Source organism: Papio anubis, chromosome 5 (genome assembly GCF_008728515.1).
Source record: "Papio anubis isolate 15944 chromosome 5, Panubis1.0, whole genome shotgun sequence".
Lineage (NCBI taxonomy): Eukaryota > Metazoa > Chordata > Mammalia > Primates > Cercopithecidae > Papio > Papio anubis.
Window position 1 is genome coordinate 34,569,817 of NC_044980.1, and position 27,052 is coordinate 34,596,868.

The 27,052-nt window shown below is 40.7% G+C and overlaps 2 protein-coding genes across 6 annotated transcripts in view; both read left to right on the forward strand.

Annotated features, from left to right (window-relative positions):
- Nucleotides 1-27,052, forward strand: part of SPEF2 (sperm flagellar 2) — a 203,019-nt gene that overhangs the window by 174,546 nt on the left and 1,421 nt on the right. For 3 of the 5 annotated variants that reach the window (XM_017959487.3, XM_017959488.3, XM_021939282.2), the window contains 6 exons: nucleotides 7,865-7,971; nucleotides 8,263-8,445; nucleotides 11,138-11,230; nucleotides 14,747-14,926; nucleotides 21,570-21,815; nucleotides 21,992-22,904. In XM_017959487.3, the coding sequence (XP_017814976.2) occupies nucleotides 7,865-7,971; nucleotides 8,263-8,445; nucleotides 11,138-11,230; nucleotides 14,747-14,926; nucleotides 21,570-21,815; nucleotides 21,992-22,255 (1,073 nt within the window). In that variant the 3' untranslated portion in view covers nucleotides 22,256-22,904. Of the gene's footprint in view, nucleotides 1-7,864; nucleotides 7,972-8,262; nucleotides 8,446-11,137; nucleotides 11,231-14,746; nucleotides 14,927-21,569; nucleotides 21,816-21,991; nucleotides 22,905-27,052 lie in introns of those variants that run through there. The other 2 variants (XM_017959489.3, XM_017959490.3) reach the window with 2 other exon arrangements.
- LOC110740433 (zinc finger protein 862-like) lies at nucleotides 4,287-6,913 on the forward strand. Its single transcript, XM_021939283.2, has 5 exons — nucleotides 4,287-4,550; nucleotides 4,677-4,894; nucleotides 5,015-5,223; nucleotides 5,319-5,442; nucleotides 5,543-6,913. Exons 1-5 carry the CDS (start codon nucleotides 4,449-4,451, stop codon nucleotides 5,892-5,894), a joined length of 1,005 nt encoding a protein of 334 aa, XP_021794975.2. The 5' UTR covers nucleotides 4,287-4,448; the 3' UTR covers nucleotides 5,895-6,913.

Sequence of the window (27,052 nt, forward strand, 5' to 3'; positions counted from 1 at the left end):
ATCATTTAGCAGCATGGTTTTCACAGGAGGTCAAAAGCAGAAGTAGCTATTACTGCCTATGTGAATCAGCAGGAGGGTTAGCTCAGAGGCTTTTGAAACTGGACTTTCCAGGAAGAGAAGCAGGGGAAGGGTATTCCAGGCAAAGGGGAAAATGGAGCAGCTGTGGAGATTTTGAGATTGCATGACGTATTGAGGGAACTGTGAAGAAACAAGAGGCAGGAGATGGACGACAGAGAGCTTGTGGTCAGGTTGTGAAGTCTTAAGTGGCTTGCAAATGACATGTAGGAAAGGATTTTCAAAGGCATTTAGAGCCAAGTGTCGTGGAGAATGGATTGGAGCAGGGAAGAGGCTATGTGTGAGAGAGTGGCAGGCACTGTCAGTCTCTCTGCAAAGCCTCAAAGAACCCAGAGGCAGGAATAAGGGCACCGGAGTGGTTGGTTGCCTGAAAGGAGTAACTAGAAAGTTCTATGGATTTTACCAGTCTTAGTGCCTGTGAGAAAATTATTAAAATACAATATTATGTATTTGCAGGTAAGTATTTTGATCTGAAAATTGTCTAAGTTAGTCTGACATTAACCCAAATCAAGAAATACCGAAAGATTTCTTAGAGAAGGGAATACTATAGAAGAATAGGTGTTATTGACAGAATTATCACAGCAAGTGGCAAAATATGGGGATTACAGCAAAGAGGACTATGGCCCCCACCTGCCTTTGCTTCTTTCAATGGGCGAACTCTTTCCACTAGGTCAGATTCATATCGCAGAAATGCAGTAGTGAATCTAGAAGGCTTTAGACCTGTTAAAACTGTTTATGGGTAGAGTTTCAAATGTGTCTTCAGAATGAAACACACAGGTATTCTGAAGCCAGACAACTTACGTTAGACAAATGAAAGTATATACTCAGAATTCAAGGTAATATCTTTTGGAAAATCTGTCCATAGAACTAAAATTCTGTTTTGAAACTAGCACAATCAGTATTGGAAATTAAATTTTATTTTTTAAATGTAAATTTTAATTTTAAATTTACTTTTAAATTTAAATTTATATATATATACACATATACACACACACACACACATATATATATATATATTTATATATTTAGACAAGGTTTCACTCTGTAGCTCAGGGTAGAGTGCAGTGGCACAATCATGGCTCACTGCAGCCTCAACACACCCCCTCCACCTCAGCCTTCCAAGTAACTGGGTCTACAGGTGCCTGCCACCATGCTCAGCTAATTTGTTTTTTTAATTTTCTTCTCTTTTCTTTTCTTTTGTAGAAATGAGGTTTCACTGTGTTGCCTATGCTGTCTTGAACCCCTGGGCTTGTGATCCTCCCACCTCAGCCTCCCAAAGTGCTGGGAGTACAGCCATGAGCCACCATGCTCCCTCAATATGTCATGCAATCTCAGAATCTCCACAGCTGCTCCATTTTCCCCTTTGCCTGGAATACCCTTCCCCTCCTTTTCTTCCTGGAAAGTTCAGTTTCAAAAGCCTCTGGGCTAACCCTCATGCTGACTCACATAGGCAGCAATAGCTACTTCTGCCTTTGAACTCCTGTAAAAACCATGCTGCTAAATGATCTAGCTTAACCACGACAGCCTAGAGTTCTGAATGTGTACCCTCTGTCTCTGAGACAGAGACAAAAAGAGATGTTAACAAAAAGATACTGTATTTTTTCATTTCTTTATTCATTTATTCACCAGCATTATGTGAGCAGCCCCCAGGCATAGTGCAACAGGCCTAATATGGAAGACTGACAAGTAGCCCCATGTTTGAGTAAGAAAATGAAGGCAGTAGCTGTCAACTACAAGGAGACTAATTTTAAATGAAATACAGTAACATTTAGAATTTGCAAAACCAGGGGTCTATTTTAATTACAGCCGCAAAAAGACTGATTAAAAAGCAAACGAGAGGCTGGGCGTGGTGGCTCACGCCTGTAATCCCAGCACTTTGAGAGGCTGAGGTGGGTGGATCACCTGAGGTCAGGAGTTTGAGACCAGCCTGACCAATATGGTGAAACCCTGTCTCTACTAAAAATACAAAAATTAGCTGGGTGTGGTGTCAGGTGCCTGTATTCCCAGCTACTTGGGAGGCTGAGACAGGAGAATTGCTTGAACCCAGGAGGTGGAGGTTGTAGTGAGCCGAGATCGTGCCACTGGACTCCAACCTGTGCAACATCACGAGACTCCATCTCAAAAAAAAAAGAACATAAGGGAGAAGATAGACCCAAATAAGGTATGAAAGGCAGAGACAGATCAACTAATGTCAAGGTTTTCAATTAAAAGAGGTTGAGATAGGAAATCATGAAAACCAATTAGGAAAGAAGATAAATTTTCCTAAGCATCCACCAAGTGCTTAGCAGTCAGCCAGACTTACAAAGCACATTATTTAGTTCTAGTCAGAGGGGTCAAACCCTAGAACCATAAAGTATTGACAAAAAAAAAAACCCTGAATATATGTCAACATGAAATATTTTAGTAAACACATTCAATTTTTTATTATATGATAAAACGGACAATATAATCTAATGATTAGTAGCATCAAAGAATGTGAAGAAGGGACACATATATGTGGTCTAGGCTCTCTGCCTTCAGGGAGAAACTGGTACTTGAGGACTTTGTTTTGTGTAGTTTTTAGTTTTTTATCCTTCTGTTCAGATAAATATATGTCCGCCTGTCTGACAAATAATCAAATATGTGTCAAAAATTAGACCTTCGGGGGAAAGAAAAAGATGAGGCATGAGGCACAGCTCCTTTACAAAACCACCTGGCAAGGATTTCAAAGCTTCACATCCTTTTTTTGTAAATTAACAAGTTTGCTATGGCATTGCAACAGAAGGTAGGACTTAGGCAGGAGGGAAGGGATGTCCAAGGCAGATCTTGCAGACACACTACCATGCAAGCTCTATTATTCCTTTTTCTCACCAAGGGAAGAAAATTTTAGCTAAAAGTCATGTCACTCTTATGCATGGAGAAATGGATTCTAAAGCGAAGAAGAACATAGCAGTCCTTTCTTCATACAAGACACGTGGAAGAGGGATGTGTACAAACAGGCTGTGGAGTGTCGGGCTACTGGTGAATCTCAGCTCCACCACTTACAAGCACTGCAACAATTTAATAAACCTCCCTGTGCCCCAGTTTTCTTATCTATAAAACGGTGATAATAATAGTCAGTACATTTTCTGAACTAAATAATAGGGGTAATGGATTGTAAGGATTCTGTGATATAAACTAGTTAAAGCACTTACCAGAATGCCTGGTAAGTAATAAGCACTCAATAAAATTTTTCCAAAAATAGTGAGCAAATGTGGGGGTCAGAGATTAAGCAAAACTGAGGGTAGAAATTGTGATTACTTAAAATAACAATGTGGAGTTATTTTAAAGGCAGGAATCCTTCGGATGATGTGAATAAAGTCACCGAAAAGCAGAAAAGGCCACGGAAGCTTGACCATTACCTTCCAAAGAGAAGCCATCAATTTTTGAAAATTTGGCTTAAAAAATATTCATGGCTTATATATGATGAGCTATTAAATCTTATGTTCTGCGCCCTGTGTCGTAAGCATGGAGTGAAGTCAGGGGGAAGTCAAGTGAATTTCTTTTATGGTACTGACAACTTTAGGACTGAATTTCTCAATGCACATCAACTCAGCGAGGCTCATGCCAAGGCTTCATTAATGGAAGCAACAAGTAGCTCTCCAGTGAACAGAGCCACCACCAAACTAATGATGAGGACCATGAGCAAAGTAACCCTCGGGAGAGTAGAGAACTTATTCAGATCATGCCATGCTATTGCCAAGACCGGACGTACCCTCAAAGATTTTATTTGGATGTGCAAATTGGATGATATGAAAGGTGTTGATATTGGCCCAGTATTCAGAACTAAAAAATCAGCAAGAATGTTTACATACTTTATTGCTGAAGTAGAACGAAAAAATCTAAGAGAGAAACTAGAAAAAAGTAAATTTTTTTCTGTCATCAGTGATGGAATCACAGACAGTTTAATCAAAGAAGTCGAACTTGTTTATGTGCAGTTTGCACATGCAGGAAAAGTGCACTGTCAATTTGTTGGGGTACAGACAGTAGAAAGAAATGATCCTCTGGCAATAAAAAATGCCACTGAGAAAACTCTAGAGATAAATCTTCAACTTAGACTGTCGAGCCAAGACTGGGCAAAGAAGTTGGTTGGTTTTGGAAGTGATGGTACCCATGGCATAGAGGGAGAGAACAATGAGGTGGCCCTGCTATTAAGAGAAATACAACCATGTGTACAAACTGTATATTGCTTTGCACATCACCTTGAACGATCTTACAAAGTGGTGTTCCAGAACATTCCTCTGTACAATGATGTCAAAGATCTCCTTCACAGCATTTATCACTTTTATCACAATTCTCCTCTTCATAAGAGTGCTCTGAGAACTGCTTTCAAAGGCCTTCACCTTCGACCTGTGATGCCTTCTCAAATAGGAGACAGGAAGTGGCTTCATGGATTACAGGCAGCCCTCCAGAACTTTCTCAAGGGATATCCTGCAATTGTTCGGCAACTGTACTCAGTAAGTAATTTTGAAATGCCACATTATTTTACTTTTTCAGAATCACAGAAAATACTTTTCTTGAGATCCTTGGAATAATAATTTTGGGAAAGATAACCACCATGTTGTTCCCAATCTGTGTTACAGGCAGGCGAAGGCAAAAGTGACACCAGTCAAAAGAAATCCAAAGAACTTCTGGAGTCCCTTCTCCAAGCTGACATTGTTAAATTTGCCCACTTCTTGTTGGATGTCATTAATGTCCTTAGCATTCTGTCTGGTGTCAGTAAGAATAGAAATTCCTCAATTGCTGACATATTTGCCACTTTAGAGTCAATGCTGGAAATGCTCCAAATGTATCAAACAAGGTGAGAGGTTGGGATGATCTGAGGTCTGTCAAACTAGACAGTTTGACTTGTGAAATTATCTGCCATATGTTTCTTCATTTAATTTGTTAGTTGTTATTTGGGTGATTTTTTTCTCCCCAGACTAGGGCCAAAAGAACGCATGATGGATTCAGCCACACACTTTCATGGTAACTGCCTCAGAGGGAAAGAAAACATTTCTGCTGTGAGAAACATTGTTTTAACACATCTTATCAAGAGGCTTCAAGGCTGTTTCAGAGATGCCGGCCAAAATGTGGTGAGGGCTACCATGATTGGAAGTTTTAAATTATGGCCCACAAAGATAAATCAAGGTAATCTATATGTGCTGACTTTGAACCTATTATTCTCTGATGGTCTGTGTGAGTTTCTTTTATATATGTGACCATTTTTGGTATCTTGATTATAGAATTTGGAGAAAAAGAGGTAACCATCCTGACTGCACATTATGAACCAGTATTAGAAGCTGCCAATGTGAAACTTAGTGAAGTGGATGCTGAATGGAGCATGTTGAAATTAGAGATTTATGCCAGGTAAGCAAGAAAGCAAGCTGAGGAAAGTGGCTGATATTTATAAATGTTTGGGTAAAACTTGGGAGTCTTAACCTTTTCCATTTCTTCTCCTCCCTCCTAGATTTCCGAACATTCGAAAATTGACCTGGGATTTTGTGAATTCCATTTACTTACACAAGTATCCAAATATCCTGACACTGGTCGACCTAGTGTTGACCCTTCCTGCAAGTTCAGCTGAAGCAGAACGTGGCTTTAGTCAGATGAAATGGACCAAGTCACACATGCATGCAAAAATCAAGGCTGAAATTATGACGGATGTCCTAATTATTCAGTTGAATTCTCCAGACATTAATAATTTTGACCCTAGGAAAGCTATCCATTTATGGAATACAAGAACACTGTCTTCAACTGGTGACACAAGACCTAATTCAGATTGCTCATCAAACTCAGAAAGCCATTATGAAAGTGATTAGCAGTATGCAAATGTTGACATTGTTGTTGCATATGAATGTAGCTCTTTTGCATAGTAAAAAAATAAAATAAAATAAATATTTTCCAGAAACCTGAAATTTAAAAGTAAAACAGTAACTTGTCTTCACATCAAACAAAAGGCATTTGGCTTCTTCCAAACATACAGAGTAAAAAGCCCAAGACTGTTTCTTCTATAGCTTTCTAACTTCCCTTATGTATTCATGTGTTCTTTCACACTATTTTGGTGGAGCTGTATGCTTCTACACAATGGTGTTATTTTGATGTCGTTTTTTTTGAGAGTTATCCCTGAGGGTGACCAGAATATGATTACGGTCTGAGTTCCCTTAGGCCTGGCATACAATTCATTATTTTTCCTCGATAATTCTAAGTGATAGTTGCATTAGGTAATTAACTTAGAGCCAAACTGAAAGAAAGCTTCTCTTTTCATCTGTGAACAAAATTTGTAAGTTTATGTAATTATTTTATTGCAACTATATCACTACATGCTTTGGCCATGTAAGTAACAAAGGCAAATATTAAAACAGTTTTCACGTTTCATGCTAAATCCTCAGGTAAATAATTCTTATGTAAACTGAAGATACTGTCTTATTACACTTTGTTTTACACCATATCCATTCGAGATTGCAGAAATGAATTGCAGCTTACAAGATTTTTAAAATACTCTGAGCCTCTTCATGGTTTCAGTAGATTTTATTTATGGCTGTAGCTTGAAGAACATGACTGATTTATGTCTGACTTATCTAAAAACCAACATAGGATCTTATAAACCACAAATCACTGAAAATTCTGCTATCTGGGAAAATGTTCTCGTGTCTATAAAACTGGATGCTTAAGTTTAATGAAAAAGGATACAGAATGTATTTCTGAACAGCCTGCTGAATGGCCAATTATATCAAAGAAGAAAGGTTTCATTCCTGCTACCGAGAAAATTACCTTCCAGATCTCAAAATTGTGTATTTGGTTTGAAGCACTGAGATTTTAGAAGGATTATTGCATTTCCCCGGAGGTTAGAGGAAATGCTAAAGTTCATGTGAACTTTTAGAAATGCTAAAAACTTCGATGTAAAAAGAAAATCTTGGGATAGCAAGGCTATGTTTCATTCTTTTTATTCCCAAAACAAAGAATAGCTATGTACTCTGGACCCGAAAGATCCCTGGATACACATTAGGAGTCTCTCCTTGTTCTAGAAGGTACCTCTTTGTGTTGGTCAGCCAGATATTTTGTTTTAAGTAGATTCATTTATTTTGTTTTCTTACTTCTTTCTTAATGCATGTGCATGCAATTTGAAGTGAAAAACAAGGTAGATATCTCTTTTAGATTGAGTTAAGTAGGTTAGTTCATAAGAGCAAATAATTTAAAAGGTTAGTGGTCTTTCATGAAATACTTAGGAATACTGAGCCAATTAGGTGACTAAATTAGCACTTTCAATCTGGTAATTTAACAATTCAAATTTCTCTACAGTTACAAAAGCAAATATGGTCTGATCCAAAGGGCAAGATGAGGATAAATGTATTACCTTGATTGTAGTGGTGATCTGCATGCATTTGGAACACTTTTATTTAATATTTGCCAAAATATTTTACTCTTGTGCCCTACTGCATGTAAGAAACCTTAAAATCATATATTTTTTGAAAAATTCAGCCTATTCTGAGTGAAAGGTCAAAGAACACTCTAAACTAAAAAGTATACAGTTTTATAATTTTACCCAATCTGGATTTAATTATTACTAAGCCAAAAAAGACATTTTGACTTAGTTGAGAAACAATAATGAGACAGCATCAGGAAATTATTATTTTTATATTTCCAAAATGTCTTCTGTTTCTTTAAAACTTACCATTTTATATAATATGAATAAAGAGATTTTTCAAATACTCATTACTTCTATTTTAGCAAAAGAATATAAAAACCATCACCTAAACCAAGTGACAAAATATTTTTCATTGTATTATAGGCATAATAGGAAATAAAGCATTTACTGACATTCTGATCGATTTGGTGACCCTGAACCTTGGCACAAACAACTTTCCTAGTAGTTGGATGCACCTTACCCAACCTGAAGTAAGCTTCTATGTTGTTTGAGTTTTAAAGCTTTAAGCATTCTTATTTGATCAATGCATCAATAGTTCTAAAATAACGAGTACTTGCATAGGGTCTGACATTTAATATGCAATCAATGAAACGTGAGTGAATGAAAAATGAATGAACTTCCAATTAAAACATATAGTATGCACATGCTCAATATTTGAAAAATAAGTGATGATCTGTCACTGGAATATTATAGAGACCGTGATGTTCAACCAGTGAGTTTCTATCTATAACTACCTTTATAACTTTATAACTTTCTTCTAGTTACAGGAATTAACATCTTTATTAACAGTCAACTCTGAGTTTGTGGACTGGCGGAAGTTCCTGTTAGTAACCTCAATGCCTTGGCCTATTCCCTTGGAGGAGGAGCTCCTTGAGACCCTTCAGAAATTCAAGGCTGTGGATAAGGCGCAGTTGGGCACCATCACTTTCGAGCAGTATATGCAGGTTGTTACCAGCACCTGATGGCATTGATAACACCAGAACACTCGTGACCTAAGAAGTGAATTACTCACTGATGTTACATTGCCAGGTCTCAGGCCAGTGCGTTGCTTCTCAGTTGCCCTTATCTAGGCACCCAGAGGCAGCACAGGCAGTGTCAAAGCCCCAGGCAGAAGCCTGACTTCCATCCCCAGGGAAAAGATCTGAAAAAGTCAGAACTTCCAGGAGAACAAAGGGTTCTGAAAGCAGTTACATAAACTTTTTTGTTCTTCTCCTGAGTTCCTAACCAGTGGTTCTTATCCTTGGCTGTACATTAGAATCATCTGCAAAGCTTTTAATAAGCCCAATGTCCAACACTCTAAGCTCCCAGAGTAGAAAGAACAGTGATTTAAACAGACATACACACACACACACACACACACACACACACGCGCGCGCGCGGAAAGGAGCAAGTTTTTTCTCTTTGGGGTGAGAGAGTGATGAATGTTGAGATTATTTCTGAGAAGTTGAGTTTGAAATATCTGTGGGAAATGAAGAGAGAAATGTCCAGTCTAATATGGCCCATACAGAAGGGATCACGAGTCAATACCATATAAACGGTTATTGAATTTATGATTGTATGAGATCACTCAAGGAAAGTGATGGATAACCCAGTAGGGTATGTAATACTTGGTCATTGGACGTGGCAGGTGGGATGTAACTGGTAACTTGTGCTAGAAAAATTGTGGTGGAATAATAATTACAGAAGTTAGATGGCAGAGGGTTGAGGAAATGAATGAGTCTATAGAAAGTGAAAACAAGAAAAATCAACTGATTTTTGAGAAGTTTGACTAAGAAAAGAGTAAAAGCAAAATTTCATAACAGAGAGGGGCCTGATTTACTTACTTGATCTTTATTAATGTCATTATGTTGCTCACCATTTCACATTGCTGGTAGACATGAAAGAGGGAAACTTTCAGAAGGAACTAACTTTGCAACAGAGTAATATTCTCCAGGTGCCTGCATCCCACACGTATTTCACCAATCACATACATTCCTGCTTCCCTTTTCTTCCTTAATGCATGGCCTCCTTTTTTTTTTTTTGTGAGAGCTCTGAGGGTTCCAGGCTCATAGAGTTGAGCCAGAAGGAAAAACACAAACTATGACAAGGCTCTTTCAGGGCTGATCAAGACAGGTGTTCGGTTATTTGAGTTCTGCTACATTTATTTTCCAAGTAGATTTACAATTTGTTGAGGTGGTTTTGTTTGAAAACAAAAGCAGCAGAGCAAAACTTACTGTTTCCATAGCTGTCTTAAGATTTTAACAAGTGCGCACTCATGAAATTATTGACCTTTGCTATTTATTGTATGTGGCAATCAGCATAGGATATCAATTTGAATATTCTTTTGCACAAATATGAGAAGAACAAAGGGTGTTGGCAATTTTCACCAAAGTGCTGAGCTAAAACCAGGAAACTATTTTACCAAAGGTGTGAGTTGCTTAGAGAAAACTGGATGCTGTGTTTAAGAGAAACTCAGCAATACTTCTTTGAACACTGCCTGTGTTTTGGGAATGGTTGTTTTCTGAGCTCTGACGTCTCCCCTTCCGCCCTCAGGTCCCCCTCCTCTGAAACCCCCATTTGGAAAGGCCCACTTGACCAGCCTGCATGCCTTTCACAGATTATCAGCACTTGCCAGCTCACTACCCCTCCCCCACAATGTTGTTTCAGTGGAAAAATCAAAATAACTGGAGGTCAAAATTTTACAAGATTTGTCGAAAACGCCCCATTAGGACGGCAAAATAGTATGCTCGCATTGCGGAAATGAAGTTCTAATTGGTGTCAGTTATAAACTGAGACAGAGGGACGTCATGAACAAGAGGTCACCGAGATCTTGAGTCAGTTATTCAGTTACTTAACAAAGAGTTTTCTAAAACCAGCAATGTATACCAGCACCATGCAAGTCTCCACAAACAGATAGGACATGAACAGTACATAAGGAATGTGAGCTATTTTTAATGGGGGCACAGACTCCTCCAAAATATGACTAATGCAAGATTAACACAGGGTAGCAGCCTCCAAGCCTCATTCAATCATTAAAAATAGTCAGCATTGACGGGGGGCAGTGGCTTACGCCTGTAATCCCAGCACTTTGGGAGGCCGAGGCGGGTGGATCACGAGGTCAGAAGATCGAGACCATCCTGGCTAACACGGTGAAACCCCGTCTCTACTAAAAGTATAAACAATTAGCCGGGCGTGGTGGTGGGTGCCTGTAGTCCCAGCTACTAGAGAGGCTGAGGCAGGAGAATGGTGTGAACCCAGGAGGCGGAGCTTGCAGTGAGCCGAGATCACACCACTGCACTCCAGCCTGGGCGACAGAATGAGACTCCCTCTCAAAAAAAAAAAAGTAGCCAGCACTCCTAATCTATGGGTACTTATTTATAAAGTATATACATATACAACAGCACATAATACATTATGAACATTATCAAAGATGTAAAAATAAAAATTACATAAGAATGAGATAAAAAGAAATGTAAATCGGAGTTCTAGTATTTTCTCCTACACCCCTGTGGTTTCTGCATCCTACTTGGGAGATAACTGCTCTAGAGACAAGATTGGCTCAGTCTCTGTGGCTTTTAGAGGAACATCTCAGCATAACACATACTTTAATAATTTTCGTTGTTTTTTTTGGTTTTGTTTTGTTTTGTTTTTATGTAGGCTGGTCTGTGGTTTACAGGAGATGAAGATATAAAAATTCCAGAAAATCCTCTTGAACCCCTGCCATTTAATAGGCAGGAGCATCTTATAGAGGTAATTACTAAGATCTTCAAAAAATGTGGCATTAAAGCACTAACCATTTTCTTTGTGTTTTCTTCCACTTGTGTAACTTGCTTTGGACTGCGCGCCTGCCCCTCAGTTCCTCTGCTGTCTTTCCAAAGTGCAGACCTTAGTGCTCACTGAGGAGTCAGTGTAGAGAAGCTCGGGGGAGGAGACAGCGGCCAGAATATCACAGCCTTACTGTTAATTCTCTGTGAACCTGGACAATTCCTTGGCCTCTCATAATTCACCTTCCTCATCTGTCAAATAAGCTAACACATTTGTCTCTGAGTTTCCTTCCAATTCTAAAAGCTTAGGATAAAATTTGTCATTTTACCTATGTCCATTTCTCTTTGATTTTGACTAATACAGCAAGGGTTTGCCTATAGCATTGCCCATGGCCCATCAGAGCTTGCTGCTCTCAATATTATTATTATCCTCAATAATAGCATTTTATGAGCCTCTATTTCTGAGGCCACAATGAAAAGCCAGACCTTAAAAATCTCAATGTCACTCTATCCTCAGTAAGACATGAAAAAAACTGAATGGTAGATTTAGACATCACAGTGAACTCTGTATAATATATGGATTGTTCAATTTCTAGCCATTAGTTCCAAATTGCAGTACAAAATTGAGCAGCACTCCAGTTGTAGCCATAAATGGAGCAATTTCCTTCAATTGGATGCATATTTTTTGAGCACCTCTGCTAGATGCTAGCAGGAGAGCAGGTAAGATAAAGGGTCAGAGAGTTACCAAAAAAGCCCAAGATATAAGGTTGGCAGTTGCAGGGGCAGTATTTTGTGTGTTGTTATTTTTAATGTGAAACGGGAGGACTGAAAACCAATTATCCTGGAGAGTTTTGGAATGGTCTCTATATGCTTTTGTGAACAAATCTGCCATCAACATAAACAGGTTCTTTATTAGTTGGAAGCAACTGGCAGTTTGAATATTATGCCAAGTGCAAAGTACTTTCATTGTCAGCCAGAAGTTTTTAGAAATGTCAATCAAAGGCAGAATCTTTGAGCTGCTCACCTGGCAGCGAAACAGAAAAGGACCTTTTAGTACTTTTGGAGCAGGTGGCTCCCACCTGGTGCTGGAAGATTACAGGGAGGAAAGGAACAAAGTCAGCAGCAGAGGCAGGACTGTGGAGGCTGAGCAAAAAGTGTTGTTATGGAACAAAAGATAGCTGACAGGGATGTGTGTGATGTCCGTATGACAGAAAAGGTGAAAGGAGTGGTGTTTTCCATACTCCCCGTGGGTGTCTGTGATACTCAATGCTCAGAAGTTACATAAATCTCAGTGTTCTTACACTGGGATAGAAGCACAGATTTCACTGTTTACAAGCTGTGAGGTATCCACGGCATGACCCAACCTCTCTGCGCCTTGCTTTCTTATCCCTCTCTGGTGGGGCTGTTGTGCAGAGGGCGTTCATGTGTGTGGTACTCTTAGAACAGCGAGTGCCATTTCAGTCAATGGCAACCTATCCTTCCAGTTGCTCAGGTCAAAAACCCAGGAGTCATCCCAGTTCCTCTCTTCTCTCAAACTCCACATCCAATACCTTAGGAAATCCTGATAGTTCTACCTTCAAAACGTGTAAATCCCGAATGAGACCACTTCTTCCCAGCCCTATTGCTATCACCTGGAACAAGCCACAATCAACTTCACCTAGATGGCTGCAACGGCCTCATGAGAGGTCTCCCTGATTATGCTTTGTCTTCACCCAGTTTGCAGATCAAATCACAGCAGCCCCGGCTCAAAACTTCCGTGACTCTGTGTTTTACTCAGAGGAAAGGCCCAAATCCTTCTGTGTCCCACCAGGCCTTGTGTGTTCTGATCTTGTTGCCTCTTTCATTTCACCTCCTGCCATGATCCCTTTGCCCATTCTGGCTCAGCCACACTGAACCTGCTCATTGTTGATCAAACATGCAAGGCCTGCCCTGACCTTGGGAGTTCGGCCTCAGCAGCCCCTTTGTCTGTCATGCTCTTCCCCTGGATGTCTTCCCCAGCTAACTCCCTGCCCTCCTCCACGTCATTGGTCAAACTTCACCTCAATCTTGCTGTCTAGCCCCTCCCCACTCTTCACTCTCAATTCCCCTTTCCTTGACCTGCTCTTTTTTCTGTGTGTTCATAATCACCACATAGTTTACTTATTTTATTTATTCTTTTATCTTCTTCTTTTTTTAGGCTGGAGTGCAGTGGCAAGATCTCAGCTCACTGCAACCTCCGCCTCCCAGGTTGAAGCAATTCTCCTGCCTCAGCCTCCCGAGTAGCTGGGATTACAGGCGCCCACCACCACACCTGGCTAATTTTTGTACTTTTTGTAGAGATGGGGTTTTGCTATGTTGGCCAGAGTGGTCTCCAACTCCTGGCTTCAAGTGATCTGCCTGCCTCGGTCTCCCAAAGTGCTGGGATTACAGACGTGAGCCACCACGCCTGGACTCCCTCATTTCTTTGAGACATTATTTAAATTTTTGTTGGATTTTCCAAATATCAGAAATTATTTTTCCACCTGTTAACTTCATTTATGCCTAGGTAAAACTATTCATAGTTGTAAGGGTTTTTGGTAACAAATAACCTGGTGGAAATACCCTCTGACTCTCGAAACTTGCTTCTCAAATTATGGGCCAGAACCAGCAACATTAGAAGTACCTGGAACCTTGCTAGACGTGCAGAACCTTAGATGGCCCAGCACCATATACTTAATCAGAATTCACATTTTGAAAACATTCTCCAGGTCATAAATATACATTTGTGAAGAGCTGGAAGGTAGCAGTCTCCCCAGACAGCGCTGCTTATGTGCCTAGGTGTGGCCTATGTGTTCCAGGGTTTGGGCCTCTGCTTTGGAGGGCCCCAGAGGATATTTGACTCCCAAGCGCTAACTCCTCATGCTGCCAAATGCACAAGACACTGTGTCAATGTCAGCTCGGGTATTCAGAGTGAGAAAACTGCTGATTTGATATTTGTGTTTAATACACTCTCTGCCTGGATGTGAAGCCAACTAGGGTCGGTAGCTTGAGTATGAAATCCAGAAGAGGTGAACCAGTTTGAAGACTTTTTAATAGCTAGAATCCCAGTGGCTTTAGGCATCATTTTCTTTCCCTCCTTTCACCCCCCACAGAGACCGATGGACCAGAAGCCTCATATTTAGGGCCAAGGCCTAGTTTGTCCGGAGAATGCTGAGGACAGATAGATGGGTCCTTGGGCTTGTGGCTCTCTTTTCCTATTTAATGTGCAGCCCCCAACTACCCTTAATTAGTACATCATTTCCTAAATATGTTAGTAGCATTAATTAGCACAACATTTCTTTTACAATATTTCAGGGCCTTACTTTTACTGCTTTTCTTCTTAACATTGTTCAGTTCATACCTTTCATTTTATGTTAGCTTTAGTAATTCAACCCTCAGAAGGTAACCTTATTCCAAAGCTCCTGGGGGGATTCTTCATTGCCATGACTAACTACTGACTACGAGAGTGTACCCATTTTATCTTTGGAATTCTTTTTGTGTGCAGTTTTTCTTTAGGCTATTTGCTGACTATGAGAAGGATCCACCCCAACTTGACTACACACAGATGCTGCTTTACTTTGCTTGCCACCCAGACACCGTGGAAGGAGTCTACAGGGCCCTCAGTGTGGCTGTTGGGACTCATGTCTTCCAACAAGTCGAAGCTTCCACTCCAAATGCAGAAAAGGTAATTGCATTCCAGAAATAGACTAACTATAGAGTCTGGAAGGGATGCCTGAAGACCCTAAACTGGCAACAAGGACTCTGTTCTTTTCATCTCCATATTTTCCTAGGTGTGTAATATGATGCTTTACACGTACTAGGTCTTCAACAAAGCCTTACTCAATTGGATTAAGACCTGGGGACCCGATTGCCATCGACCATGTCTGTAGTAAAATCAAAATTTGTTCAAAGTGTCTTGGTGGAGTCAAGCTTTACTCTGTAAAGGATGGCCTTTATTTGGCGTGAGTGCTGATCTTGATAAATCAAACAGAAATGGGTATCAACCCTATCCATTTGGGATTCTGTGTAGAAACGATAGATGAAACAAGTTCAGGTCTATATGCACGCCACATATATGTGGCTTGGTAGTGTTTCAGGCCAAAGCCCGGCCACTGGAAACCTGCATTTCATATCACCTGTGTCCAAGGACAAAGAAGCTTAATAATATCCGATTAAGATGCCACCTCACCTTCCCCTTGAGATCTCTAAGGCATTGGCATTCCCTGGCTTTTGGGATGGGATAGTCTCCAGCAGGGTGCTAGGTAACGTGCTTGCTAGGTGCCCATTTGTTCTTGACATGGCTTTTGGTTCTGTTCTTTGGGAGCCAGAGCAGTGGCTCCATCTGATGGGATGCTTGTTTCTATTTTTCCTTTGTAGAAACAGAGGGGAAAAGATTGCCACCCAGTCCAGACTCCTCAGATGTTCTAGACACAAACTTCTGTCTTTTTCACACATACTTGTGAAAATATGAAGTAGAAGTAGTCTGAAAGGAATGGGAGGTTCCTGTAACTGCATTCATGGGAGGGAAGAGAGAAACTCTTAAATGCCACCTTAAAGTTTGGCCCTGAGCATGTGGACAGAAAGATTTCCTTCCCATTCCACCAGAGCCAGAGTGAGGCCAGATACATATCTAGTGAGCTAACAACTCTTCAAACCAGTGTGCTGTAAATACTGTCTCAACACACAGTGGCAGAAAGTTCAGCCAGGAGTGTGTATTTCCATTCAAGAATGCTGCCTTCTTTGACAGCAGAACCTCAGTTTAAAAGTCTCCCAAATAAGGGGCTGGGTGTAGTGGCTCCCACCTGTAATCTCAGCACTTTGGGAGGCCAAGGCAGGTGGATCACCTGAGGTCAGGAGTTGGAGACCAACCTGACCAATATGGTGAAACCCCGTCTCTACTAAAAATACAACATTACTTGGGTGTGGTGGTGTGTGCCTGTAGTCCCAGCTCCTCGAGAGACTGAGACTGGAGAATTATTTGAACCTGGGAGGCAGAGGTTGCAGTGAGTGAAGATTGCACCACTGCTCTCCGGCCTGGGTGACAGAGCAAGGCTCCATCTCAAAAAAAATAAATAAATAAGTTTCCCAAATAAGTGAGGAGTTAGGTATGATGTGCATTCATGGGCACTGAATTTGCCACTTTCCCAGAGATGTTTCTGTATCTTCCTGTAGATGGGAGTTCCCTAAACTAACTCTGAATCTGTGATCTAAGCCCAGATCACAGCATGCTGTGAGATCTCATTAATGTCTGTCTTCCCTCACCTCAAATGATGTCAGACCCGCAGCTATATGTTCCCATGGTGCACCCTGCTTCCCCTATGAGATACTCCTCACCTGGCAATGACTTCCTTGAGATCTGTTTCTCTCTAGACTCTAAGCATCCTGTGGACAGGGAGTTTGGTGGACAGGAGGCATCTGTTTTGTTCTGCATCCCTAAACTTGAGGCAAGGCCTGGTACAGAGCTCAGTAAACATTGCATTAATTAATTGATCAATTAATTAGTTCATTCACTTTGTAAACTATGCTTTTTACATGGCCCCGTGAGGAACACAAAAGAAGCCAAACTTGCTCTCCTGAAGGGACTCTAATTGGCCTCATTCATACAGAAAAGAATGAATGATGCCCCAAACAGGGAGGGAGCATGGAATAAAAGACAGATTAACATGAGGCCTTGCCAGCTAGAAGAGGTGTGGATGTCCTCTCCTTTCCTGCCTCTCTTCTTTACTCTTGTTACGCTCTCCACCCTTCATCTCATCTCAAAGGATCTGAGGCCTCCCCATTATCCAAGGCCTACGGCAGTGCCACATTTTTCACGCTGACAACACTGAGCACTCTCACAGCAAGGCCCAGGTTATAACCAGAACTTCCCTGGCAGGGCGGAGCACCCTCACACACACACATTCACTGCTTCCACAAACATTTATTGAGCACCTGCCTGTGCTGGGGACCACTCTTGATTCGGGGGTATGGCCGTGAACAAAAATTAGTCCAGGCAGGAGGAAGACAGGCAATAAGCAAATAAGCAAAATAGAGACTACATCGAACGGTGATAAATTCTATGGAAAAAAAAAAGAATGTGGGGGAAAATACAGGCATTGGAATAGGGGTGGCAATGTTCATTAGGGTGGCCAGAGAAGGCCTCTCTGTGAAGAGACATATAAACAGAGGCATGGAGAAGGTGAGGGAGAGAGCCTTGCAGGTCTCTGGGGCACGAGCACTTGAAGTGAGGACAACAGTGAGTGCAAAAGCCCCTCAGTGTGGTCATGACTGGTGTGTTCCAAGAACTAGGGCTAGCCAGCAGAACTGGAGAGGACCAGGCTGGAGGAGAGTAATACGGAAGGGAAGTGAGAGGGAGAGGACCCTGAGGGCCACTGCAGGGACGTTAGTTTTAACTCTGTGCAGGATGAGAAGTCATTGGAAGAGTGCAGTCACCCGGCTTCACTAAGTCAGGATCTCTCTGTGTTGAGGAGAGATTATAGCGGGCAAAGGAGGGAAATAAAGAGACCTAGGCCTTCAGGCAGGGGACCACTTATCTATTTATTTCTACCGCTAAATAGTTCCTGCCTTGAGTTTGGGACACCTTGTTACCCATCTTCATGTCCTCTGAAGTAGCTGCCACATAGCCAGTGCTTGATTAGTATTTGTGAACATGGCCAGGAAAGAAGGGAAGAAGGAAGAGAGGGACAGTGAAATGAATGGAGTTTAGTCTAGTCTCCATGGTAGAGAGGAGGAAAGCAGACATTCCAGGCAGGCAGAGGCAACAGCAGACTCCAGGAGGCTGCGATGAGCATGAAAGGCCAGGAAAAAGGAAGCCGGTGCTAGAGCTGTTGCCATAGCAACAGACAGCTGTCTCTGAGGCTGGCAGCCAGGCTAGCTAGCACAGGAAGGCGCTTAATGCCTTCCATCCCTGAGTGCTGCATTCACCGTATGCTAGTGTTCCCACCCAGGAAGCAGCTCCCCTTGAGTGCTGTTCTCAAGAGCTCCTTTTAAATCCAAAGACGCCGTGGAGGAACTGAACCAAGAACACTGCACTGCAGGGATTAAGCTAGTGGGTGGGAGGTGGAGCCAGGATGGAGCACAGGGCTCTCTCTCACACACAGGCCTGTTCCTGACTTGGAGTGAACCCTAGGGGCATTTGGAACACAGGAGCCACCCACCTCCCTCATTCTCACTCACTCCTCATCCTGCTGTCTCCAACTGTGGCACTGCATTTCTGTGCCATTTCCACTGTGTTCCAGTTTCCTGGGCAACCCTGACCCAGGAAGCCATAATGCTCAGAAATAACACCTCCAGCAGATTCATATTCACTCCCAAGTCATTCAATCAGATCTCTGCTTTTGCTTTCCACACAAACAACTGGAAATCTCCCCAGCGTTTCAGTTTTCTTTACTCTATTTCTACTATTCATGCTGATTTTATTCAATGCAGCTCAGGCCTTCTGTTTAAAGCCACAGCTTCTTGGGTAATTTAAAAGAAATTTAAGAGCAAGGCATTCATCAGTCATGCACTAGTCTAGGTGGATCTTTAAATAAATGACATTTGGGAAAATGGTTCCTTCTGCCACCTGTGTGGCATGGGGTTAGTAAATTGTGAGCTTGAATCTCTCACGTTGCAAAAGTCTTGTAAAAACATCTTGGCAAGGAATGTTTGAGGCCCTGGGGTAGAAAACACATACATTTCTATGCCCTTCTGCTCTTTGAGGCTTTGCTCACATTAGTCCAAGAACAGACCTCTGTGCTGCCATCCGAGATGTGGGACTGAGCTGACTGAATGATAGAAATGCATGGTCAGGAAGACACACAGGTAGCACTCTGGGGACATATTTGTTGGGAGTCCTGAGAGTTAGCCAAGTGTGACATAGTGCTTGACAGCACCACAATCTATTCCCCTGCTTAGATAATAATGTGACTTCTGTAGATCTTTGATACCACTGATAATTGCTCATTCCAAAGTACTGGCTTTTCTCCAAATTGGCCTCTCTGGTTTTGTTCCTGCACCCACATTCAACATCACCAGCTTTCAGAGACTCTGTTGGAGATAACCACCGCCTCTTGCACACATTTCCCTCCCTGCAGGACCATGCCAACGTCTTCAGTTTGATCTCAGTCTCTCTCCCTTCCTTCCCCTCCCACTGAGCCACTAAGCCTGTTCTGTACCAACCCCCTAGAGAGCAAAAATAGCAAACATGTGAAAAGCATCCTCTGACACTAATAAGTTAAGGATTACTCACTCTGATATTTCAGATGTTTACATTGCTACCTCTTAAATTTTTTAAAAAATCATTTATTCCATTAGGCTTACATCAGGACTTTGGAATCATTTATTCCATTATGCTTACATCAGGCCTTTGGAAAGTAAGCTTCTCCCTAATTATGGAAAGAGTTACAGAGAGGCCAGGTTCCTTCTTTGCTTAAGTTTGATATCATCTGCTCATCTAAGCAGCTAGTCGTTTGCTTGCCCACAGCTATGTTGGGTATGTTCTATCTTGGGTACACAGAACCTATGCTACACTCTGAATAGAAATTTATTCATCCTGGACTCACTCAGAAAGATGTTTTACATCACAACTATGTTCATTTCACTATACTGTTTCGTTGCCCTGGAAAATTATTGATGGGTAGCCAATGCAATAATCCCCAAGATTCCTGGGTAGAAATGCTAAAGCTGATTTCACTTTTCTGCCATGTAGCATTTCCAATTGTTTAACATGGACAAAAGCCTGGAGGAAAATTATATAAATATGTATGATTTTTATTCCAAAATTTTGATTCCGAAATTTTCCCTCTCTGTCTTTTTTTCTCTTTTTTTTTTCAAGCTTTTTTCAAGCTTAAATTTAAGCTTTTTTCAAGCTTAAATTCCCAACTTAACAATGGATATAGAGACCCAACTAAGGCAAAGTGACCACACAGAGCTATAGCAAATCTGCCTTCATTACACTGCCCACTGTCCCTCCAAATTTTTTATAGGGACATGTGACTACCAGAGGCTTAATTTTATGCTGCATCATAATTCTTCCATACATGACATTTACATGACTATTTAGAAAGAGCTTACACAATCTATATATAGACTTAATACTTCTACTGAATTAAATATTTACAGCATTGGCACCCTCCTAACTTCACGTTTTTTTCTTCTTTGGAATAAAGGAGATCAGATCTCAGATATTCTGTGATATCTGGCTAGCCAAAATGCCAAAATGCTGCTTTTTCTCTTGGCAAATTATCAAATATTGAAGCATACATACATACACACATGTATACACACACATATACACACAAATTTACTATAGAGAATGTAAGAAGCACAAAGCAAAGGAAATTGTCTATTCTGCTATCCAGAAGTCACCACTGTTAACTCTTTAATGTGTTTGCTTTCCATTTTCATCAATAGTATAGATATATAAGCAAAGTATCCTACTGCATGTATTACTTTGTTTTCTGCTTTCTTTTTGCACTTATCCTATCCTGAGTGTTTTCTTGTGTTATTAAGAATTCTGCTAAACCATCATTTTTCATGGCAGTGTAATATTCCGTTGCAGAAATAGGGTTCATATTACCATTTCCCCATTTTTAGGAATCTTAGGTTTTCTATGTTTGCTGTAACACTGAATGAACAGCCATATACAAAAGTATTTGTGCAAATGAATATTTCTTCAGGATCAATTCCTAGTCCTGTAACTACTGGGTCAATGGTAGGATACATAAGAAGAATATATACATTCAGGCTTTTGATACATAAGAAATCGAAACAATTTACTCCTCACCATACTCATGAGTGCCTGAGTTCATAGCTTTTGGCCAGATTTCAAAGAGCAGCAGTAAAAATCTCAACCTGATTTTGTATACTGGATTTGTTTTCTATTTTGCCTTTCGAGTGTTTAGTTGGGATATCCTCCAGTGTCCAAAGAAATGTTTCTGAAGCTCTTAGAATCTGTCAAGCTAGAGCAATTGACTTGCCTTAGCCTCTCAATTGCAATCAATTTCAAAAGCAAATCTCATTTAACATCTATATACATGTGTATATCTGTATCTATTACAGGTGTAGAAGTACCTGGCAGTGTAGTCAGCCCAAGAATGTATGAAGATGTGTAGGACACACCCCACACTATACAAGCTTCTATACACTACAAGTAAAACTGGTCTTGAATTTTGACATTGTGATTTTCAAGACAGCTAGCGTATTGTCTTCTAGACTGGCTAGCTAGTTTGTGGTAGGCTCTGTCATTCATGAAAAGTGTGTGATTATGAAATTGGTATATTCTAAAAGTCTCTATTGGTGGAAAAAACTTCAGGTTGACTTCATGTTCTCTTCATTTAACTTTGCAGACCTCCTCAACTGATGCAAGTCCAGCTGAGGAATTTCCTGAACCTGAGGAAAATGCTGCAAAAGAAGAAAGGAAGTTAAAAGACAACAGGGAGGAAAGGGAACAGAAGGATGAAGAAATCCCTGAAAATGCAAACAATGAAAAGATATCCATGGAAACATTACTCAAAGTGTTCAAAGGGGGAAATGAAGCACAGGACTCTAACAGATTTGCCAGCCACCTAAAGATAGAGAACATTTATGCAGAGGTTGGTTAGATTATTTTGTAAAAAGTTGGCCTCAATTCTGAGCATATTTTTATGGAACTGCTCTCAAAATATATCATTGTATAGAAATTATACAGAATCACTTTAGTAAATACAACTATTTTTTAACAGCTGCTGGATTGTAAGGTTGATTGACTTCATTTTCTTCTTCTTTAAAGGGCTTCATAAAAACATTTCAAGACCTAGGTGCCAAGAACCTGGAGCCAATTGAAGTTGCTGTTCTCTTGAAGCATCCTTTTATTCAAGACCTGATTTCAAATTATTCAGACTATAAGTTTCCTGTGAGTATTACCCCAAAGTGCTCTAATGTGGTTGGGCTCCGATTCAGGACATGCTACGATGTTTCTAAATGTGAGCTGGCACGGAAGAGAAAGAAACTGGACTCTGCCAGGCCAGGCCAGGCCAGAATCTGGAGAAGCTAAGCTGGTAATCATACCAGGCCAGAAAAGTCAGCCTGAAATATCCACAGGGCAGCAAGCTTAGGCACAGTTGATAGGTGGTAGTTAAAGCTGGGTGGGTGACAGTGTTAGGATTGTCACTGTAGCTGTATAGTGACCCTAGCCTGTGATTGAAGAGTTTGGAGAATAAGATTCCTCCTGCCAAAAAGAGCTAACCAAGACCATGATCTCCAGCCAAGTGCTGACATATTCATTGTACTCTAATCACTCATGGTACACATCATCTCTGTAGTGGAAATGATAGTGTGTGCAAAAGGTTGGGCACCACTTCCATCAGGAAAACAGTGTGCAAGATGGAGAAACTAAGGACAAACCCCAGAGAAACTGGACAAACCCAGCAGAAGAAAGGAAGAACTGCAACTCAGAAATCACATAACCACCAAGTAGGTCTGGACCACACGTGCTAAATGTGCATCCACTAAGGCGAGTCCCGGAACAGCAGGGGCTAAGGAGGGCAGAGGCTGACACCAACTCCCTTTCATACTGTGGGACTACATTCCTCTCAGATACCAGTTTAACATGAAGTCTCCCTGTTTGGCTCCTGTGAGTTCTATATTGAACTACAAAGGGTTTGCTGAGTTGAAAATAAAAGTACTTTCACTTTTGTAAAGTATAGATTGTGTATCTTGACTTCTCAATGATAACAAATTACATTTTGCTGTTTTCTTCCTATACCCACAAATGAAACTCTTCAGACTTAAATATCTTTCTGTGTGCCTAAATGTTTTTGTTCTAAATTGCTGATTCTTTAAAATATTAAATTATTAATATTAAAATTAATTTTATTGCCTGCATTAGTATAACTGAAGTTGATTTCTAACAAGCTAGCAGCTGTTTAGACACAAAGCCTATGCAGTAATGAAATATGATTATAGCATTTAAGAACACAGGCTCTGGACTCAAGTCATGGGACTGAATCTCAGGTCTACCCCTCAGTAGCTCCCTGACCTTAACTTTTTCTTAATCCTGGCTTTCTCATCTGTTAAATGGGGATGAGACATTCATATTGAAAGGGTGATGGTGAGGATTAAGTGAGGTCGTGCATGTAAAGCACTTGGCATGGTATCTGACACAGGGCAAGGGCTACAGAAATGATGGCTGTTAGGGGTACTATTCAATATTGATCACCTACTACTGAGACCCATGTCATAAGCTTCCATTGGAGAGAGAAAATTGAGTACATAATTTGGTCACTGCTCTAAAAAAAATTAACTCCTTTTTGCAAGATAATTTTTACATGCGGGAATCGCAAGAAAATGATGTAAGTTAAACCAACCAAGTGCAAAATTATAGGAATTCAATACATGATATTTTTGTGCTGGAAGCATGGAGGGAGTCTACCCAAGAAGGAATAAACTGGGTCTTGAACGATGGCCAGGGTTTGGGAAGGTAGAGAGAGGGAAAGGGAAGTCTACATGGATTTTGCTGCTGGGGTAGGGAGGCAGCAGGGTCTTGGGTGAAGGCAAGGTCTGGGGAAGGCATGGAAGAAGGACTGCAGGAGCCCCACCCCATGAAGAGCCTGGGAAAGGTGTAAAATGATCCCATTAAATTGGTAAGATCAGGCCAGATTGCAAAGAACCCAGATATCACACAGGAAAATGTGGATTCCATTTGAAAAGCAAGAGAGAATGAACAGGCTGCTGAGCAGGGCGTGATATGATATTTCTTCATCCCCAAGCATTCCTTGGGGATACTGTGCCATAATATCATCCTGCACAACGTGGGTTCCATAGGCCCATCTCTCTAGACTGCATTTTAGCTTACATGCCCTGCTCCACTTATCAGGGAACAGCTCTCTTACGTTGAACCGGCAAAATAATTTGCAAAATTCTTTGGGATTATGTAAAATAGGACTTATTTTATATTGCTGATTACAAGTAGGAGCATAAAAATGATGCCACAATTATTTCCTCTCATACTGGGAGGAAGACTCCCACAAAGTCAGGATGGTTTGAAAATATCTTCACTCTGAGCAGAGTGATTAAATACAATAAACTTGCAGAGAAGATTCTATTTGACATTTTGCTTGAGAAAAGAAAATAGCCAATGGATGGCTGCCTTCAAGAGTTAGCCTTTCCGAATAGGTGCTCTGACTTCCCAGGAAAGCTGTCATCCATAGGACTCCCTGCCCTGCTTTTTTTTTTTTTTTTTTTTTTTTCCTGAGACAGTTTTGTTCTTGTTGCCCAGGCTGGAGTGCAGTGGCATGATCTGGGCTCACTGCAACCTCCACCTTCCAGGTTCATGCAATTCTCCTGCCTCAGCCTCCTGAGTAGCTGGAATGACAGGTGCCTGCCACCACAACTAGCTAATTTTTTGTATTTTTATACAGATGGGGCTTCACTATGTTGGCCAGGCTGGTCTTGAACTCCTGACCTCAGGTGATCCACCTGCCTTGGCCTCCCAAAGTGCAGGAGGACTCCTTTTAAGTTACACATTCCCCTCATTTCTGAAGGAGTGTCAGCAACTAGCAATGTTAACTGAAGTACTATTGGCATTTGGAGCAGCACAGTTCCTCTTTGAGGATAACTGTCCCAAGTGTGGCAGAATACCTAACATTTCAGGCCCTACCCCCTGTATTCCAGGAGCATCCTGACATACTGACCTCCGAAACTACCTCTGCCTGCACATTTGCAAACCTTCCTTGGTGCACAGTAGCCCTCTGGCTGAAAGCCGCCCAGTGGCAGGGTGTCTGTCTTCTGTTAACCAGTTTCACAATACCAGTAGCACTTGGCATTCTCATAGCAGAGAGTGAGTTAGTGAGTTAGTTCATTGCCAGAATGTTTCTCTAAGATATACCCGAGTCATCTGCCTTAACTCTTCCTCCTCACATCCTCCATACCTCGTCCTGGTCACTCCACCAAGGAATCTAATTAGAGGCCAGTAAACTACCACCAGTGAGAGTCATTCGTATGATGGTCCATCAAGAAGAGCTGTGCCTGTGTCCTGAAAACTCTAAACTCTGATATTTACAGTGAAAAAGGTTCCCTTTCCAGTAAGGTGTTCTATTCTCATTTTTGGTAACAACAACAACAACAAAAGGAATGAAGGGATGGAGAGAAAAGAATCTTTGAAGAACCACTGCACTTGTCCTGTCATTTTTTGCTTCAGATATCCATGTACAAGTAAATAGATCACATTTTTATAATACACTTCAACCACAGTGATGTCATTTGAAGATCTTTCAAGATAAGAAGAGCAAAAGCTAGAGTGTGGTTTTTCAGGTTAAAATGTTGTTTGCTATTATAAACAGTGGCAAGTGAAGGTTGTTGCCTAACAGCTTTATGTTTACAAGGTTCTTGTTTGGAAGTGACAACATTTTAAGATACATATTTGAAAACACTAAGTATGCATAATTGTAATAATGTATTAAGGTGGACTGGTTTTGTGGTTATGAGAGTGGGCTCTGGAGCTTCACTGACTGGGTTCATACCTATGAAGTGTGTGGCCTTAGGCAAGTGACCTCAAAGTGCCTTGGTGTCTGCATCTGTAAAACAGGGCCAATTATCATAGTCACCTCATGGTGGGGGGTTGTACAGATTAAATGAGATAATACATATAAAGTACTTAGCTCAGTTCCTGGAAGATAGAAAGCACTCAATAAATGTGAGATACTACTACTACTACTACTACTACTACTACTGCTATTAGGTTGGTGCAAAAGTAGTTGTAGTTTTTGCCATTACTTTCACTGGCAAAGAACCACAATTACTTTTGCACCAACCTACTTCTACTACTGCTGGTCTGTAGTAGTTACCGTGCACAGTAAATAATTCTGAATCATGTGCAATTATATGTGGATGGACTAGTGAGCTGGCATCAAATCTCTTGAATGCACGTGTCTTATCTTTGGAAAAAAAGAAGGACTTTCACTGGTGCAGGACCATGATGATAAAGGGTCCAAACACGTCCCAGGAAGCCTCTGGTCCATACCTATGTGGAAGTTCCAAATTTTGTGTTGGACGTTATAGGCATTCAGCTAAAGTCACTTATTTAATTTCCACTTTCATAGGCCTTGTATAAAAAAGTTATTTTCAAATAATTCTCCTAAATTATTAAAAAAATGATTTGTGTAAATATAACAAGATCAGTGAGGATATTGGAACTGCGTTGTTGGTGAACGAAGTCAATTTCCTGTGATAAATATATATTTATAAATGTAAATGAATAAACAATTTTCTCTAAAAACTTGATAACTTTAGTCTCTTGTGATGAACACAGGCTCAATTATTATACATCTTTTATAACAAATCTGTAAATCAAGCATATTACCTTATCATTGAGGTTTATATTCAATGGGAGATAGCAAGAAATCTTTTAATGTTAAAATCAGAATATCACCAGAAAATATCTTATGAACAAATGAATCAGGACCCAATTACATTAGGATAACATACCTATAATTATAAGTGTGAACTGAAGGAGACTTTCATCCCTCTTTGTTTTCAAAGCACCTGACTTTAAAATACTCTCTAAGCTTCTCCTTTATAACAAAATATGAGAGCTGCTTCAGTGCTTTGTGTTTTCAAAGCACCAGTGTCAAACATTTTCTGACTTTCACAGGCTCTTCTCCATTCACTGCTACTGAAAATTATGGTCCCTGATTTCAGCTATAAATTTAGCTAAAACTGGTTTAAATATATCTGGAGCTTATCATTTTCCCCATGCTATGGAGTGTCAGATAATCACAAGTTAGCTTATTCCTTAATCCTCAAATTAACTTCTGATAATATTAAAATGACATTGGTTATTATAAACATACTA